This window comes from Leucoraja erinacea, chromosome 25 (genome assembly GCF_028641065.1).
Source record: "Leucoraja erinacea ecotype New England chromosome 25, Leri_hhj_1, whole genome shotgun sequence".
Classification (NCBI taxonomy): domain Eukaryota; kingdom Metazoa; phylum Chordata; class Chondrichthyes; order Rajiformes; family Rajidae; genus Leucoraja; species Leucoraja erinaceus.
Genome location: NC_073401.1, coordinates 18,913,803 through 18,933,122, shown reverse-complemented (window position 1 = coordinate 18,933,122; position 19,320 = coordinate 18,913,803). Strand labels below are relative to the sequence as shown.

The window sequence follows — 19,320 nt, the reverse complement described above, 5'->3', positions numbered from 1 at the left end:
AAAAGGCCTGTCCCGCCAGCATGCGACTGCATGCGGCGAGCGCGACCAAACATGGTGGCTTGAGGCTTACGGCCTCGCGGGGCCGGTCCCACTTCCAACCGCGGAGACGTCTGGAGCTGGTCCCAAAATCATACTCACCAATCAGCTGGGCAGGAGGCGAGCCGACTGAATTTGGATGTCGCACGGCGTCGGGCGGTTACGTCATCACGCAACGCCGCACCGGCCGTTGATGTCATCGCGCAATGCCACACGCTAGGCGTACGTCATCAAGACGCTGCGTACGACGTCCAGACGCTGCGTATTCCCGTTGAGGCGCTGTGTACAGCCTCAATGTGGCTGCGGGCCGACAGGCCCTTGCCGCGTGGGATTTTTGGACAGTGTCAGTGTCGATGTCCGGACCAGCCCCGCACAACTCCATACGGCTCCGGCGATCGAAGTGGGACCGGCCCTGCGAGGCCGTACGGCTCAAGCGACCACGTTAGGTCGCGCTCGCCGCATGCAGTCGCATGCTGGTGGGACAGGCCCTTAACTCTCAATCCCTGATTCTTCCACACTGCAATCACTCTCTCACTCAATCCACTTTAAATTCGCACAGACAGACAAATCCGAACCACGTTAACATAACTATAATTAAAAACAAAAATATGCCCCCGATTACCAATAACCCAAGACACACCCCAATATAAACTATATGCATCCAATAAATCCTACTCTAATAAATCTTCCTCGTGATGTAATCGGTCAGTGGGATGACTCCTCCCCGACACAGCATTCAAAAGAGTACAACCCCTGATCGAACCACCACAACTCAGATACAATAACACGCTCTAAATAATTACAAATATTTAACTCAAACACACTTACTTCAAGTATCCAAATCCATAAACACTCGCATAATGCGCAACACAAATAACGGTCCACGGACTTAACACAATCTAAATCTTAACTTTCTAAATCTTAATACACTCTAAGTTTATTTACGTACACAGAATATTTACACAATCTGGATCTGATAACAATACGAAAAGCTAGATTTTTACAATTTACAAAATGATTAAAAGCACTATCGCACAGTTCAAGAACACTCGATCTCAACGTCGCGTCACACTGTTATCACTCAGTGAACCCCTCCCTCTGATACCAAATATTTTCCCCATCCTAAGTTACTCTTTGCTGAGGGGCACTACTCCTTAAATGACACCCTTTCCTCCAGAATGTTACTATCCCTCTGCTAAGACTGGACTTCTATAGGGGGACCTCTATCCCTCCTCTCTAAGTTCGACAGAATTAGGGGTACCCTTCGCTATTTGGATTACTTTTCATCTAGTAAACAGGTTCCCATCTCTCAGGTACTCTTCGCTATTAGATAGTAGTCAACAATCGACCAGAGGGTTACTATTCACTGTAGATCAGTCTCTATTCGGAATCGATCACAGACATGCACCAGCTCCAAAGTTCTATATACTGGAATTCAAATTCCACCTTACTGGCAGAACTTCAATGTGAAATACAGTATTTGGAAATTTGGCTCTGCAACTGTAACACTCGATCTTGAACTCCTTATTTTAGTGCGTATCCCTCATACACAGGCACTCAAATCAAACTAAAATTGCCCAGTTGAATTCTCGAATGGACTAGATTATTCCGGCCAATCTATACTTTCACCACCGAGCCCAGTACCTTTACGAGATTCCTCGTCCGTAACACGGCATTCAGATATCTACATGCAGACACTCCTCTTTGCTAGGCACTGGGGGTTCAGCGCCTAGCAGCTTCGCGCTGGCAGTTGTCGATGCTGATTTTCTGAGTGCACCTTTCCAATCCGCGCTCCCGGCAAAGATCCAACCGATACGTAGTCAGACCTGTATTTCAATACCCCACCAATTGGATACCAAATCTAACTTTAGGCCACCCGACAACCAAAATTCATTTTGTGAACACAAACTTGTTAAAAAGGCGAGGCAAACAATTGGGCTGCAGACACCCGACAACCAAAATTCATTTTGTGAACACAAACTTGTTAAAAAGGAGAGGCAAACATTTGGGCTGCAGACACCCAACAACCAAAATTCTCCCCCAATGTAAATTGCTTGTTGTAAGCTTCCCCCCAGTCTAGTTTCAGTCAAAAAGCACTGAATCAAGCACTTGATCAACTAATCTTTATATTAACAAAACACAATTACAGTTCCCCCCACTGTACCTAACTACCGCGGGTTCGATCCTCTTATGTCTGTTCAAGTCCTCTTGGCCTCGTTCAAACAGAGACACTCCAGAAGGTCACGCAGTCCTAAGAGCTCCCCCAGAAGATCGACGCGGGACCTCTTGGTAGCGGACTTTTATAGGTCCCGGGACCTCGAGGGGCCGAACCACATGGGGGTGGTCTCTTTACAATCTAATTACAGATATTGATTAACCCCATACATAACAGACATTTCCCTAACCCAATAATACAGCAGCTGATACATTGTATTCAAACAGGGCTTCTCAAGGAAGCAAACATAGCAACATTTACCCTGATCTGCAAGAAAACCAGACAAGGCTCAATACCTCATCCAATCAACATTAAGCAAAGTAGAACTCTGCAATATTATCTACAAGGTGTGTGGCTGGTTTGCAATCATCCAATCCATTCTATGCATTTTGCACCTAATTGACAGGGTCTGCAGATGTTCTTATTCTTTTCCTGCAGCTTGGATCTAGGCTCTAAACAAACTGGCACTACTCCGCAGCTTGTACCAGTTCTGCAGAGAGCACTTCCAAATTTACCAAATCTCCCTGCAACCCTGAAGCTTTTACCCCATTTTAAAGTCCTAGCCTCTCCAATCTGGCCAGGATTAACAGCAGCACTTCTGGAAAACATGGATAGGCGACTTTCTCGGTTGGGTTCTTCACTTATTGTGGTGGGGGTTGGGGGTTGAAATAGCTGAAGAGCCATATTTTAAACATGCAATTCTTGGGCTGCTTTTATTTCTGCTGGATATCCATGTTAACTTCAAAAACACAAGGTTCCACAGTACCCCTCAGCATTCCATATTTATCTGAAGAATTCCAGATCAGGAGCAAAAAAGTATCATAGAACTATAACAAAATCAGATGTTTTTTGGTAAGAACAGCAGCTGGCTACTTCTCAGAAATCAGTGCGACTTGTACAATAGCATTTGTGTAAATTCATCATGCATTTCCTTGAGAAACAACTGTGAGAATAGGAAATTACTTAACCCAGGGCAAGCAGGGGAAAATTGAGAAAGGAATTTGAATAGATGCCATTTTTTTAAATGGTAAGTGAATTATCACATACTGAGTTAGGAATACGTATATGAATCTGATTATTTTGTGACATTTATCAATTGCTACCAGAAGCTCTCATCCATCACCGTAGTCACTTAGCCATGGAAAGTAATCCTTGTGAAATTTAACATGTAAAGTTGAATAAGACATACCTCGTTTCACAAAATTACGAAAATTGATTATCCTTTTTTCCAAAATAATACATTTTCACATGACAAATAATTCTTTTGTGTTGAATTTTTAAATGAAAATGTAAATTGTATATAGCAAAGTTGATAAAATGTTTAATTTAATTTTAAATAAAGTGAGTTTTATTACCTTTGCAATATTTTTTAGGTTCAGTAGATGCAATGAATTCTGCAGTGTACAATGTTGCACATTTCAGTAATAATCTGTTCTCAATGGAAGCTCCATCGGAAGTGACATTATCTCATGCCATATTGAGAAATCACCCACTTGGCCTTGTGGGTATTATCCTCTGTCAAGTTTGCCAGGTGGCTATTCACGCTATCGTATTACTATATCAAACTCTCCAAGTTGATTCTTCGAACTTCCATGCATATGTGCTACCAAATGATCCAACTTTAATACAGGTAATAAACAAATTTTATTATCAAGAAAAATAACTATATTTTAAAAATAATTAATAAATGTGTTAAATTCCGTGTAGTATGCTATAAAACTAGTTTTACTTTAAAACTTGTATGTTCATGATTTTTTTTATCAAATATGATTATAGACGAAGAATTGGTTAAGTATACTTAGTTAAACTAAGCCAAGTATTTCTGTTATAACACAATGGTTGTATTCCGCAGAAACCTTGTGTTATAGAAAACCATAAAGGCAATTGTATCAATGGAGGAAAGGGGGGAGGACTAGAGATGTTCAGATTCGCAATAACAAAGTATTTTTTCAAGCAGGACTTTAAAGTATAAAAATATTTTCAACAGCAATAAGTTTGTTTTTGTTACTGCTAAAATGAAAGACTGTATGTTGCATTGTTCAGTAGAGTGTCACTGCACAAGGGTCAATAGGAATGATTGCTTTTCTATTTCATTGACCACCCTCGGTTAAAGTAGCTGCTGTGTTCTTAAGAGGTAATGGTATATGACTACTGTGGGAGGTTACGTGGAAGCAGGGATTTTACCCCTTATACTGTTTAAACTCCTAACAGCAGTTTTTTGCTTGTCAATTTCGAAAATAACTTGTAAGTGGTTCTCTAATCTTCAAACTAAATCATGTTCTAAACAATTCAGCCTGTGTAATGTCAGTATTATGGAAACACACATTGTAACAGAACTACTTATAAACCAAAAACATATCTTGTATGATTCCCTTTTTATGCTCAAGTAATCAAAATAAACTTGTCAATATATCTCAAAGCTCTTTGCAGGCAATTAAGTGTTTTATTTGCAATATAGGAAGTATGGCTTCCATGTATTACACACAACCTTTTATACCCATAACCTTTTAGTGTTTTCTGAAAAAAACCTATATTTCCCATTGCACTTTGACAATTGCCACATGGATGCAGAAATTCCAAGTGACTGTGGTCTTCTGGTGCATTCCTGTTTGTACTGCACCTTGGCACCCTATATGGATTTCAGCAGTGTATCATTAACTACTGGAAAAAAACCTCAGCAGTTAGGTGAATCTGGCGATATGCGTTTTTAATCATCTGTACCTCTTGCCTGATGGGAGAGGGGAGAAGAGGGAGTGACCGAGATGCGACTGGTCTTTGATTATTCTTACGGCCTTGCAGAGGTAGCGTGGTGTAGGTGGAGTCAATAGAAGGGAGGTGGTCTGGGCTACATCCACAACTTACTGCAATTTCTTGTGATGTTGGATGGAGCTGTTCCCAAACCATGTTCTGATGCATCCCGACAATATGCTTTCCATGGGGCATCTGTAGAAGTTGGTGAGGTTATTAATATGTGCTAAACGTTTTGAATAATTTCCGTAGTTCTATATTATTCCACCAGAGGAAACATCCTCTGTATATCCAATGTATATGATTATATGTTTCGGTCAAGTCTTAAATTCCAGCAGTTCCAAGCCCAGCCTGCTGAATTTTCTTCATAAATCACCCCATCCATTCCATTCAATCTACTAGTAACCATCACCAAATTGCTGCCATCTAAGGAGATCCATACTGCACTTTTTACTGCAGTGCTAAATGTCCTTTTTAACTGAACCATAACCTTCTGACTTTTGTATTAATTTGTCCCACCAATAAATAATAAAAATTGTGTTCAATTTAATCATTACATGCTGTAAGTGCGAATCATGTTCTAGGACACGCAGATCGCTCAGCATCTCAGAGCGCCACATTCTCTCCCCAAAAAAGCATTTCTATATATTATTTCACCAATCTCACTTAATCTATAGCCCTTTGCTGCCTCCTTATGTCATTTTTACAACTTACTGTACTACCTAGCTTTGTATCATCAGCAATTTAACATCTAATTTGATGCTCTCATCTAAGTAAATTATAATGTTAAGGCCCCTGCACCAATCCCAATAAAAATTAGTGAGTGACCAATTTACAGATATGTTTACTCTCAATTTCCTGTTAGGTGATCAATCCTAGATTCATAATAAAATGTTACCTTCTGCGCTAAGAGCTTTAACTTTCCCATTCATAATATGATGTCAATTTTGGTAATGATTAAAAAGTGGAAACATTCAGAGGAAGCAGGGAAAAACCAGGAAAGTAAACACTCTGCAACCATATCCAGTTCTAATATGAGGTCTTCCACAGCCTTCACATCGCCCAGACACTTTGCATTCTAGCAGAGACCATTGGGAAATTCCTGACACAGAACAAATAGCTGCATGCTTATTCATCTCACAGTAGGAATCAACACTGTCATTCATCAGTCCAGGACCTATAGACTAGCATGGGCTGCTTCATGATTACGTGTGATTAGAGCTGATACAATTGAATCATCAAGGGGCAGTCTCCTCCTAAAGGAAGGAAGATCTGAGAATAATTAATTGAAAAGCATAAGAACAAGAAAATAGGCCTCAATAAGGAAGGATGTGCTGGCATTGAAAAGTGTCCAGAGGTTTACACGAATGATCCTGGGGATGATTGTGTTAATTATATGAGGAGCATTTGATGGCTCCGGGCTTGTACTCACTGGAGTGAGGAGGGATCGCATTGAAACCTAGTGAATAATGAAAGGCCTAGATAGGGTGGATGTGGGAAGGTTGCTTCCAGTAGTGGGTGAGTCTAGGACCAGAAGACATGGCCTCAGAATAAAACGTCGTCGTTTGGAATAGAAATGAGGAGGAATTTCTTTAGCCAGTGAGTGGTGCCCCTTGTGGAATTTATTGCCACCAATGGCTGTGAAGACCAAATCATTAGGTATTTTTAAAGCAGAGATGAATATGTTCTTGATTCGTAAGGGCGTAAAAGTTTACAGGGAGAAGGTATGAGAATGGGTTTGATAGGGTAAATTAGATCAGCCATGATTGAATGGTGAAGCTGACTGGATGGGCAAACGGCCTAATTCTGCTCTTATGTCTTTTGATCTTATGGAAAATAGTAGCAGGAATAGGCCACTCATCCCCTCAAGTGTGTCGCTATTCCAAATGATCATGGCTATCAATCACCTTGCCATATCTCTTCGGTGACAGTTGTCTTTAGCCCTCAATTCACTGATTTTTCAAAAATGATCTACACATAATGATCTTATCTCCATAAGCTCCCTGGTGTAGAGATTCCAGAGACCTACAATTTCTGAGAAAAAATCTTCTGCTACTTTATCCTGGCTCTATGATGGCCAGCTCCCAATAGCCGTGTTTATTTTTGTTTGTTGGATATGCCATCAGCTCCTGGAAGGCTTTCCCAATAACCTTCATTGAAATAAGTTTGCTAATCATTTTGAATGCTTTTGTAATGTTGCCTCAGTGTTAAGGACACCTACTCTCACTTCCATTCTGGCATTCTATTGAGATATTTTGAGTATAGAAGTTAGGTGGTCATGTTGCAGATGTTTCTGAGGCCGCATTTCAGTTCTGGGCAGCATGTCATAGGAAAGATGGCAAGCTGGAAAAGGTGCAGAGAATATTTACGAGGATGTTGCCAGGTCTGGAGAGCCTGAGATATAGTGAGAGGTTGAGCAGGCTGGGACTCTATTTCTGAGAGAGCAGGAGCACAAAGGGTGATCTTGGAGAACTGTACAAAATCATGAGAGAAATAGATTGGGTAAACACACAGGGTTTCTTGCCCAGAGTCGAGAAATCGATAAACAGAGGACATCGGTTTAAGTTGAGAGGGGAAAGATTTAATAGAAACCTGAGAGGTAACTTTTTCACACATCAGGTTAGTAGGTGTATGGAACAAGCTGCCAGCACGCAGCAGCTTTCTGGACTTAATATTGCATTCTACAGTTACAAGTAACTTGACTTCTGGCTGTGTCAGTCGTCATCTGTGATACTTGCTCAGTTTTATTTTTTTCCTCCCCATTGGGAGTGGGGGAAATGTTTCCACTCCTCTGGCTCTATATCTTGCAACTCCTTCATTTTTTGTCCATGATCTTCCACTCTCTAACTGCTCACATTCACTAACTCACCCCAATTTTACATTATCGGCGACATTCCCCCAACCTGCCTCTTTGCAGCTTAACACATTTATTTTGCCTCCTGCAAAAAATAAAGTGCCAGAGGAACTCAGAGGGTCAGCAGAATATATGAAGGAATAGATAGATGGCATTTTGGATCAGTTCACTTCCTCATTCTGCTCACCCACTGAGTTCCGCCAGCACTTAGTTTGTCGCACAAGATTGCCGTATCTGCTGTCTCTTTTGTCTCCATCCATTTGATTCCTCCTCGGTTCTGATGATGGATCTTCAACCTGAAATATTAGCTCAAACTAACTTGCTGAGTACTTCTAATGCTCAATTAGTAACCCAACATATTTCCATATTTAACAGCACATTCACAAAATAGATTCCCATCCTATCTTCCAGAAATTAACTGTGAAAATAAAATTAGTATATAGTGCTAAATGAGGGACAGACTCTATACAAAATACTAAGCACTTCCTCGTCTGCTAAAGAGAGGGGAGATAAATCCTGAGCGTAATATATGCTCCATACTCCTAAAATCTGTGGTTCAGAATCAACTTTGTTTAATCTATAGTTCACGCTACCCCAGCAACACCACTGGCATAATCAAGGGCCACTCTCTTTTCTCCCTCTCCCATCAAGCAAGTGGTACAGAAATTTGAAAATGCATACCTCCAGATTCAGGGACAGTTTCTTCCCAGCTGTTATCAGGCAACTGAACCATCCTCTCGCCATCTAAAATGCAATCGTGACCTCCCATTTACTTCTTCGGTGACCTTTAAACTATCTTTAATCTGACTTTATCGGACTTTAAGTTACACTAAATGGTCTACCTTTGATCCTATATCTGTACACTGTGGACGGCTTGATTGTAATCATGTACAGTCTTTGATTGGATAGCACGCAACAAAAATCTTTTCACTGAACTTGGTATGCGTGACAATAATAAACAAAACTACTGTTGGCTGACAAAGGGTCTTCGACCTGAAACGTTGACTGTTTCTCATCCCACAGGTGCAACCTGATCCCCTGCGTATTTTCAGCGTTTTTCTTTCTTGCTTTTAATTTTCAGCATGTTTTTATCCATTTAGCCTCCTAATTGCAGACTTATTATATTTAAATTATTATATTACTAATATATAACATGTTACATTCATTTAAGTGGACTGATCATAATAATTGTTGGTGTTGTTAAATTGTGAAACTTTCAGTTTGTTCACGGTGAAAAATGCTGTAGATAAAATGGTATTGATTCAGATTGTTCTCTTCACAAAATGTACTTTTCTAAACTTGTACTTTACAAACCAGCAAAATATCCTTTTTTTAATATTTCAGGCAGTTGAATTGAAGGAAAATGAAATAAAGTCAATGAAAATTCAAAGACCTGCACAAGTAATCATGCTCAGCTATGGCAAAAAATATAAGCTCACGTCCTTTACAAATGTAAAAATAACACCGTCTGTAAGTAGGATTACAATGTCCAAAATTAACAATGTCTTACAATCGAAGGCAACAGACATACAAAACTTATCATCCTTGCCATTAATTTATTAACAGTGCATTTATGAGGAACATCATGTGTAGGGGACTCTACTTGGGAAAAGCTTGATTTTCTCTTAGGAAATTGGGAAGGGCAAGTGACTGAAGTGTCTGTGGGTACGCCTTTTGGGACCAGCGACCACTACTCTATTAGCTTAAAATAGTTATGGATACAGATAGGGCGGGTCCACGAGTTAAAATTCTGACTTGGACAAGGCTGACTTTGATGCTATTAGACAGCAACTTACTCAAGTCGATTGGAGTAGTTGATTGTTTGCAGGCAAAAGAGCACCCAAAAAGTGGGATGCTGTTAAAAGTGTGATGACAAGAGTTGAGGCATACATGGTCCTGTCAGAGTGAAGGGTAAGGTAGGTGGAAGTAAAGGGTCTGTCCCACTTAGGAGACCTAAACAGCAACCTCTGGTGACCTTGCCCGCCACCCAAAAAAAATCAAGGTGGAGGTGACCTGCAATCTCCTACCACCTCCCACGCATATGTTGAAACCCTTCCTCGACTATGAAGAAATCCGGCTTCGACTAGACCTGCAACTAAAAAATTATTGATTTTTAAAATGGCAACCACTTTCGACCAGTAGGGAGAGTGACCAAAAACTCACGTGACCTCATGGAAACCTTGGGTGGTGGTCAAGGTCACCAGGGGTTGCTGTTTAGATCTTCGAAGTGGAACAGGCCCTTAAAGGAAGCTTGGATGATGAGATAAATTGAGGCTCTGGTCAGGTAAATACAAGGAGGGATGGGACAGGTGTGGAAAGCTGGGATCAAGTGTATCCCTGGAGTAGTTCAAAAAAGGAGTCCGGAGGTAGCTCTGCCGATAATATTAAAGAATATCCAAAGAGATCCTGTAAGTACATTAAGGGAAAGAGGGTAACTAGAGAAAGAATAGTTACCCCTCAGAAACCAAAGTGGCCATCCATATGGAGCTGCAGGAGATAGACAAGTTCCCCAATGAGTATTTCTCCTCTGTTTTTGCCATGGAGAAAGACAAGAAAACTGGGGAACTTGGGAAAGTTAATGGAAATGTCACAAGGTCAGTCAGTATTATGGTTGAGGTGGTTATTATTTAATATTTTTTGTTTACCATCGCCGTATTCATTTTTTAATGTATTTTCTCTAATATGAGAAACAATGTGCTTTCATTACAAAGTAATTGTGGTCAAGAATCAAGAGTGTTTAATTGTCACATGTACTAATAACAAAACAATTAAATTCTTACTTGCAGCATAATAGGCCCATAAATACAATACTCTTCGACACCATATAATAAAACAAAAATAAATCAACAAATTAATATCCTCAATACTCGTGCAAAAAGTCCCAGTCCTAAGTGAATCCCTGACAGTCCATTGTTCATAGTTTAGTATTTTGTAGTGTTCAAGAGCTTGATTTGTTGTTGGGAAGAAGCTGTTTGTGAAGATCTGTACCTTCTTCCCAATGGTTGGAGCGAAAAGAGTGTGGCTAAGAAAGTGTGGATCTTTGATGCTGGCTGCCTTTTTGAGGCAACACCTCCTCTAGTTCCCTTTGATGGTGGGTGGGTCAGTATCCCTGATGGACTGAGCGGTATCTACGACTAGTTGTAATCCACCATTTCCAGGTCTTCTTGGAACCAACCATAGTGCAACCAGTCAATATGTTCTTTACCATACATCTGTTGAAAATCAAGAGAGATTTGTCGACATACCATATCACCTCAACCTTCTAAGGAAGTGAGGGCTTTGATGGTGCTTTCTATATAATTGTATCAATCTCGATGAAGACAGGTTCATGGATCCTCAGCTTTCCTCCTCCAAAATGAACAGTCAGCACCTTGGTCTTGGTGATTTTTTGAGCAAGGTTATTGTTCAGGCACACTTCATTCAGATTATCAACAATCATTCCAACAATGGTGGTGTTGCAGTGAATTAAAGATAGTGTTGGGACTGGAGAAACAAGGAACTGCAGATACTGTGTTACACAAAAGCTGAGTTACTCCAGCACTTTGTGTCCCTTTAGTGTTAGAATTATGTATGGCTACACAATCATGAGTATTGAGTGAGTAGAGCTAGTTACGAAGCACACAGCCTTGATGTGCTCCTGTGCTGATAGTTATTGAGGGGAAAGTGTCATTCTCAATTCTTACCGATTGTGGTCTGTTGATGGGAATGTTGAGGATCCAGTTGCATAGGGATAATAAAACCTAGTTCCCCGAGTTTGCTAACAAGTTTGGAAAGATTGATGGTGTTGATGAACAACAGCCTGACGTATATATTTTTATTGTCCAATTGTTCCAGTGCAGAGTGGAAAAGCAGGTCGATCACATCCCCTGTTGATCTATTGGGGCATTTGACAAAAGTTGATCCAGGTTCTTGCTGTAACTGACCTCTCAAAGCACGTCATCACTATGGACGTGCACTGGTCAGTAGTCATTGAAACATGTCACCTTGGGCACTGGTATTATTGATGCCTTTTTAAAGCAGTTGAGAAGTCAAGTCAAGTTTATTCATCACATACACCTACGAGATGTGCAGTGAAATGAAAAGTGACAAGGCTTGTGGATTGTGCAAAAAAACTACAAAACAGATTGGAACAGAATCACATATTACATATTTGTGGGAGGAAAAAAAGAAAAAAACAGCAATTTTAAAAAGACACCACACAACAGTAAATTGGTACAGTGTAAAGTTATCCCTGGTGAGATAGGAGTTTACAGTCCTAATGGCCTCTGGGAAGAAATTCCTTGTATGTGTATACTTGGCCATTAAACTTACTTACTTACTTACTTACTTAAACTCCCTCCAGATTTAGAAACATAGAAAAATAGGTGCAGGAGTAGGCCATTCGGTCATTCGATATGATCATGGCAGATGATCTAAAATCAGCACCCCATTCCTGCTTTTTCCCCTTATACCCTTGATTCCTTTGGCCCTAAGAGCTAAAACTATCTCTCTTGAAAAAATCCAGTGAATTGGCCTCCACTGCCGTCTGTGGCAGAGAATTCCACAGATTCATAACTCTCTGGGTGAAAGTGTTTTTCTTCATCACAGTCCTAAATGGCCTACCCCTTATTCTTAAAATGTAACCCTTGGTTCTCATCCTTCTAAATTCCAGTAAATACAAATCCAGTCGACCCATTCTTTCATCATATGTCAGTCCCAACATCCATGGAATTAACCTGGTGAACCTACCTCAATTGCAATAATGGCCTTCCTCAAATTCGGAGACCAGAATTGTACGTAATACTCCAGGTGCAGTGTCACCAGGGCCCTATACAACTGCAGTAGGACCTCCTTGCTCTTAAACGCAAATACTCTTGCAATGAAGGCCAACATGCTTGCTGTATCTGCATGCTTACTTCCAATGACTGACGTACAAGCACACCCAGGTCTTGTTGCACCTCCCCTTTTCCTAATCTGACACCATTCAGATAATAATCTGCCTTCCTGTTCTTGCCACCAAAGTGGATAATATCACATTTATCCACATTATACTGCATCTGCCATGCATCTAGCCACTCATCCAACCTATCCAAGTCACTCAGCAGCCTCATAGCATCCTCCTCACAGCTCACACTGCCACCCAGCTTTGCATCATCTGCAAACTTGGAGATGTCACCTTTAATTCCCTCGTCTGTAAATATTGTAAATAACGAGTCCCAGCACCGCGCCTTGCGGCACCCCACTAGACACTGCCTGCCATTCTGAAAAGAACCCGTTAATTCCTACTTTTTGCTTCCTGTCTGCCAACCAGTTCTCTATCCATGTCAATACCCTACCCCCAATACCATGTACTCTAATTTTGCACACTAATCTCTTGTGTGGGACCTTGTCAAAGGCTTTTTGAAAGTCGAGATACACCACATCCACTGGCTCCCCCTTATCCATTCTACTTGTTACATCCTCAAAAAATTCCAGAAGATTAGTCAAGCTTGATTTCCCCTTCATAAATCCCTGCTGATTTTGATTGATCCTGTCACTGCTTTCCAAATGCGCTGCTATTACATCTTTAATAATCGACTCATGCATCTTCCCCACTACCGATGTAAGGCAAACTGGTCTATAATTCTCTGTTTTCTCTCTCCCTCCTTTCTTAAAAAGTGGAGTTACCCTCCAGTCCACACTGATACAGTCTATAGAACATTAGAAAATTATCGCCAATGCATCCACAATTTCTCGGGCCACCTCTTTGAATACTCTGTGATGCAGACCATCAGGCCCTGGGGATTTATCTGCCTACTGTCCCAAGAGTTTACCTAACACCATTTCTTGACTAATGTGAATTCCCTTCAGTTCCTCTCTCCCACTAGATCCTAGGTCCCCTAGTATTTCTGGGAGATTGTGTGTGTCTTCCTTAGTGATGACAAAACCAAAATACCCATTTAACCGTTTAGCCATTTCCTTGTTTCCCATTATAAATTCACCTGTCTCAGATTGTAAGGGACCCACATTTGTCTTCACTAATCTTTCCCTTTTTACTAATCTTTCCAATTTTAATCTAGTCTCCCCTGCTTTTTCCACAAAGTGCACCTCGAGCAGTTCTTGCCGGATGCTAATCATTAATGTAAAGACTGGCCAGTTTCTCCCATTCTATCCTTATTGATTCAGAACAGTAAAGTCAATTGCCATTAACCCAATTAAGTTTCCATTATTCAACATGAGATCAGCTACCTCAGCACAAACCTTGGTAATTTCATCCCCATGTAATTTGACCTATTAAAGTGCAAACCATAAAAAGATCAGATGAAATTAGGAAAATAGATAAATAAAGCATTTGTTCTGCGTTGGTTTCCTAGCATACATTATTGGGTTGACGTTATGGGCAGCAGAAATTTGAGCATTTTATATCCAGACCAACAGCCAATTTCGTTTTGCACAATATTCTTGTATGTACCATTGTCACCACTAGAACCCACTACATGACGATTAAAAGTAATTTCCTGTCAATTCAATTTACCAAACCTCTTGTTAATGACAGGATATAAAATTCTACTACTTCAGGTTTAATCAAAAACAACCATTTTATGAAGTGAGCTGCACAGATATGAAGTATAATATTAAGCTGAGTTTGACGGAGAAAAATAAAATTGCTGTTTTATGGGAACTACTAATAACACCAGGTAAGCCGTGCGTAATATTCTGAATCTAAATTGAACAAATTTAAAATTAATTAATGCATAAAATAAATTAAATGTATATCAAATTGGTGTCAATGCAGATTATCTCATAGACAGGTCATTTGTAATGCAGCGTAGAGGTAAGTTCTCTGTGGTATTGTCAAATAGTTGTAATATTGAACTGACAGCAAAAAGCAGCTGTTAAAGGTTATCAGCAAAGCTTACCATGAGTCAACAAAATCAGTTCAATGCCACCTGATGGAAGATCAACAGATGTGCTTCTATGGCATGCATATATAAAAATAATCATTTGAAACTGGCTTGAAATTGGCAAGATACTTTCACTTCTGGGGGAAACCAGAATTGGGCTCAATAACTCATAAGTAATAAATCCAGTATTTCAGGAGCAATCTCTTTTCCCAGAGGATGACTAGAAATTGGATCTCTACCATGGCGTGATTAAGGCAACTAGAATCAATAAGGGGATTGGAGAATCATGGAGTCATGCAGCACAGAAACGGGCCCTTCTACTCAACCCATCCATGCCGGCCAAGATGCCACATCTATATGAGTCCCATTTGGCCTCCAAATCCTTTCCTATCCATAAACATTTTAGGGAAAAGAATTACAGGATATGGTAGTGTTAGATCAAAAGGCATGGTTTAAAAAATGTGCGCAACAGTCCTAGTGGCCCATTCCAGCCAAATACCCAGTTTTTGTGTTGTAAGAACATCAATATATTTAGCACGAATACACTACACTGTTAAGTTTTGGTCATTAAAACCAAAATGTTAAAATACAAACTAAATTAAGGTTAGCATAAAAATTAAATATGCATGATTGGATTTTGTTTGAAAATAAATTTTACCATTTATTGTTAAAAACCTATAACCCATAGAAATTTGTTTACACATGACAATTTCTTGAGGGCTATCTGATCATAAACAAGCCAAAATGAATGGGCATGGAGCAAGTACATATTTTTGTCTTTAGTTCTACGTGCCATTTAGGAAGAACAAAAATAATTTATTCTATTTTGCAAAGTACAGAATTGGAAGCTGAAAATCATAAACAGATGGATATTACACATTTGATGGAATACATAATGATTCTGGTGAAAGAACTAAACCTGGAAAATGGCTCTTTTAAAATTCTTCTTCACACCTTGTGAATGACGGGGATAAAAAAAGAGCTTCAGTGAGGGTTTACATCTATTTTGGAATTTAAGAAGTAATCTCTCTAACTAATCATGTTGCAATGTTTTAATCGGTATAGCACGAAAGGTGATTTTGCTCCTGCCTTTCTCGCGAGATGCAATCCAGGTCTAATTGAATACGAGTGACTGTAGAAAACTCTCTGGGCACTGAAAATAATAAAGAAAATTACAAGTTTTAATTACCTACAGAAGTTTAAAATACGTTATACTTAATATAAATTATGTATATTTCTCCAATTCTCCTTTAATTATTGAACTTTTATTGTCAGATATGTTTAACATATTGAAGAAAGGAGTGGATTTTGTTCAAAGACACAAAAAAGAAATTATTTGTTGTCTTAAGATGACGCAACCAATCTGGTCACACTTGCGAATCAAAAAAGTCATCACTAAAGATGAAGAGCGTGAGGTTGGTTCTCACATTACCGATACTCAACAAAATAGAGCCCTTGTTCAGTTAATAATGAAAAAGGGAGAAGAAGCAGAAGAAGAACTGTACAATGCTCTACTTGAAAATGATCCTTATTTTGTGAATGATGTGGAATTTAATTATTCAGACAAATTATGTAACAACTGTTTAAGAGAATGGAGTTTGGCTTCTTTACACAAAGAAAGTTTATCTGTAAAAGAAATTCATAGCAAAAATAGAACATGGCTGGCTCATTTGGTTTGTATGTTCAGTGGCATGATTGCAGGTTATTTGCTTGGCTACAATTTTTCATAAATTATTTTTGCAGATCTACAGTACAATACACGTTGAAGCTCTCTGATAATGGGTGTTCATCTTCCAATGAAAAATGTTGTTCTTTATCATAACTATATCATAATCTAGGTTTTATCTCTCCAATAATAAACTCCTCTTAATGCAAATGTACTAATGCCTCTGCCTCAACAGTGGTCATTTATCAATCATTTGTTTTAGTGACATAAATACTGTAAAATTATTTGGAATTAATAATCTTAATTTTATTTCCCTCCTTCCTTAAACAGTTATAAACATTTATTTGTTTTATTCTTTATTCTTAACTACAGTGATGTTTGTTCTATGACATCAAATATTTATAAATAAATGTCAAACAAAAATAAAAAGCTTCTTGCAAGTTACTTGTGGTGTAATTAAAATTAACCCCTTGAGTTTTAATATGCTGCTATATTGTTAACATTTTCTCAGAAGCAGATAGAAGATACAAAGACCAGATGAGAAAGTGGGAACAACATGACCCTAAAAGAAATGGCAAAATGATTAGTCCTGTCCATGATGAAATGGAAGTAAACAGAATCAAGATTATATTTTCCAGACATTTTCAAGGGGCCCCTAAAGTTACTGCTGCCAATCACTTTCGTTCAAGACCCAACTCCCTCCGTATCAGCTCTACCTTGGTTACTAAATTGTTCAAACAAAACCCAACATAAGCTCAAGGATACAGCACACACATTGCAGTTGTCAGGAGACACACAGGACTGCAAATTGCTGCTCAATCTACTTCTCAGCTGGTCGAGCAGCATTTCTGGGGGGAAATTGACAACCCATGTTTTTGGACAGGATCAAATGAAGGGTCCATTCCGTCCGCAGATGCTGCCTGATCTGATTGTTTGTTGTAGCCTCGAGGATTAAATACCAACATTCTCTTTGTTCTCTCCAATCATAGATTCATAAGGCATGGAAAAGGGTCCATCAGCCCAACTCATCCATGACAACCAAGATGCCCCATCTAAGCTAGTTCCATTTGCCCACATTTGGCCCCTATCCCTCTAAACCTTTCACATTCATGTGTCTGTAAAGGTATCTTTTAAATCTTGTTGTTGCACCTGCCTCAACTACCTCCTCTGGCAGCTCATATACATATACCTACCACTCTGAGTGCACAAAGTTGCCCCTTGGGTTCCTCTTAAATGTTTCCATCTCACCTTAAACCTATGTCTTCTGACTTCAGAGATACAGCATGGAAACAGGCTTTGCCCCATCAAGTGCACGCCAACCAGAGATCAACCTGTGCATTAACATTATCCTACACACTAGGGACAATTTATGGGAGCCAACTAACCTACAAACCTGTACATCTTTGGAGTGTGGGAGGAAACCGGAGCACCTGGAGAAAACCCACGCGGTCACAGGGAGCATGTGCAAACTCCATACAGACAACCTCTAGTCAGGTTTGAACACCGGTATCTGGCACTAAGGCAGTAACTCTACCGCTGTGCCTGCATGAACTGAAATTTTCAATACTTATTGGTTTTTATTTCTGTAATTTTATTTTTACCTTTGGATTACTGAGGAAATAACAATACAGACACAAGAGAGACTGCAGATGCTGGTAGTTGGAGCAGAAAATAAACTAATGAGAAAACTAATGTCAGGCAGCATATGCGGAGGTACAGTCAATGTTTCAGGCCGAGACCCGGCATCAAGATTTAAGGATGAAGGGGTGCGCTGTGGTAGGAACTGGGAAGCATTAGGTGTATCTCGGTGATAAGCAAACCATGCGATGTTATACCATTCTGAGAAAGGAACGTTTCACTATCAAAGTGATATAAAATGTCACATTCCCAATTTTTTTTAGTCGGTTCTAGTCCACTTTATTCATATTATCTACAGCAACCAGCTACATAATTCAATGACTTAATTTATGGCGCCAAACACTTTTACTCCAGCTGAAATGGTTTTAAATTTTATTGTAGTTTCAAATTTCCCATGTTTCCGTATATGCACCTGAGACATGAAGGATTGTGGGATCTATAGTTCCATCCGACGCAATGGTGACCCCTTCTCCACCGGTCCCACTCCTCACTCCATCCTATCCCCTGGTCCAATCCCTCTCGACCTATGTCCAAGATACTCACACGCCTTTGTCTCTTTAATGACTTCTGTTTTTCAGGCCCTTGTTCCCGTATCTTTAGTAAGGACAGTCAGTCTACACCTCCATTCCCCGCCAGGGAGGCCTTAAAGACCACCATTTGTATATTGACCGCAGAACCAGTCAATTTCCCTCTACTCCCTCCAGCAGAGTTGGTCCTCTCTCTCAACAACTTCTCCTTTCTCCTTCCTCCAAATCAAAGGAGTAGCCGTGGGCACTCGCATGGGCCCTAGCTATGCCTGTCTCTGTGTAGGGTACGTTGAACAATCCTTGTCCCAGGCATGCATTGGCCCTATCCCCGAACTTTATTTCCGCTACATTGATGACTGCATCGGTACTGCCTCCTGCACCAGTACAGAACTCATTCCCAATTTCATTACCAATTTCCATCCAGCACTCAAATTCACTTGGACCACCTTCAACATTTAACTCTCTTTTCTTGATCTCACTGTCTCTTCTTCTTGCGTATGGCGTGCACAATCTAAAGTTGTGGGACAACTTGTTCTGTTTGATCTTGTTTGTGCACGCCAGGTTGATTGCATTCGTCGAAACAGGGTGGACCACGTGAAGGTTGCAATCTGCCACCCCATCTCACCGTCTCCATCAGAGGAGATAGACTATCAACTGATGTTTTTTATAATACCTACTGTATAAACCACACTTCTTCCCACCCTGCCTCGTGCAAAGATTTTATTTCCCTACTCCCAATTCCTCTGTTTATGCCGTATCTGTGCCCGAGATGG

General features: G+C 40.0%; 1 protein-coding gene across 1 annotated transcript in view; it reads left to right on the top strand.

Moving 5' to 3' along the window:
* LOC129709485 (caspase recruitment domain-containing protein 8-like) overlaps nt 1-18,159 on the top strand; it is a 60,810-nt gene extending 42,651 nt beyond the window's left edge. Inside the window, exons 14-17 of the mRNA XM_055655909.1 lie at nt 3,625-3,881; nt 9,198-9,323; nt 14,368-14,509; nt 15,992-18,159. Coding sequence (XP_055511884.1) covers nt 3,625-3,881; nt 9,198-9,323; nt 14,368-14,509; nt 15,992-16,446 — 980 coding nt within the window. The 3' untranslated portion in view covers nt 16,447-18,159. The remainder of the gene's footprint in view (nt 1-3,624; nt 3,882-9,197; nt 9,324-14,367; nt 14,510-15,991) is intronic.
* The last annotated feature ends 1,161 nt before the right edge of the window (nt 18,160-19,320 follow it).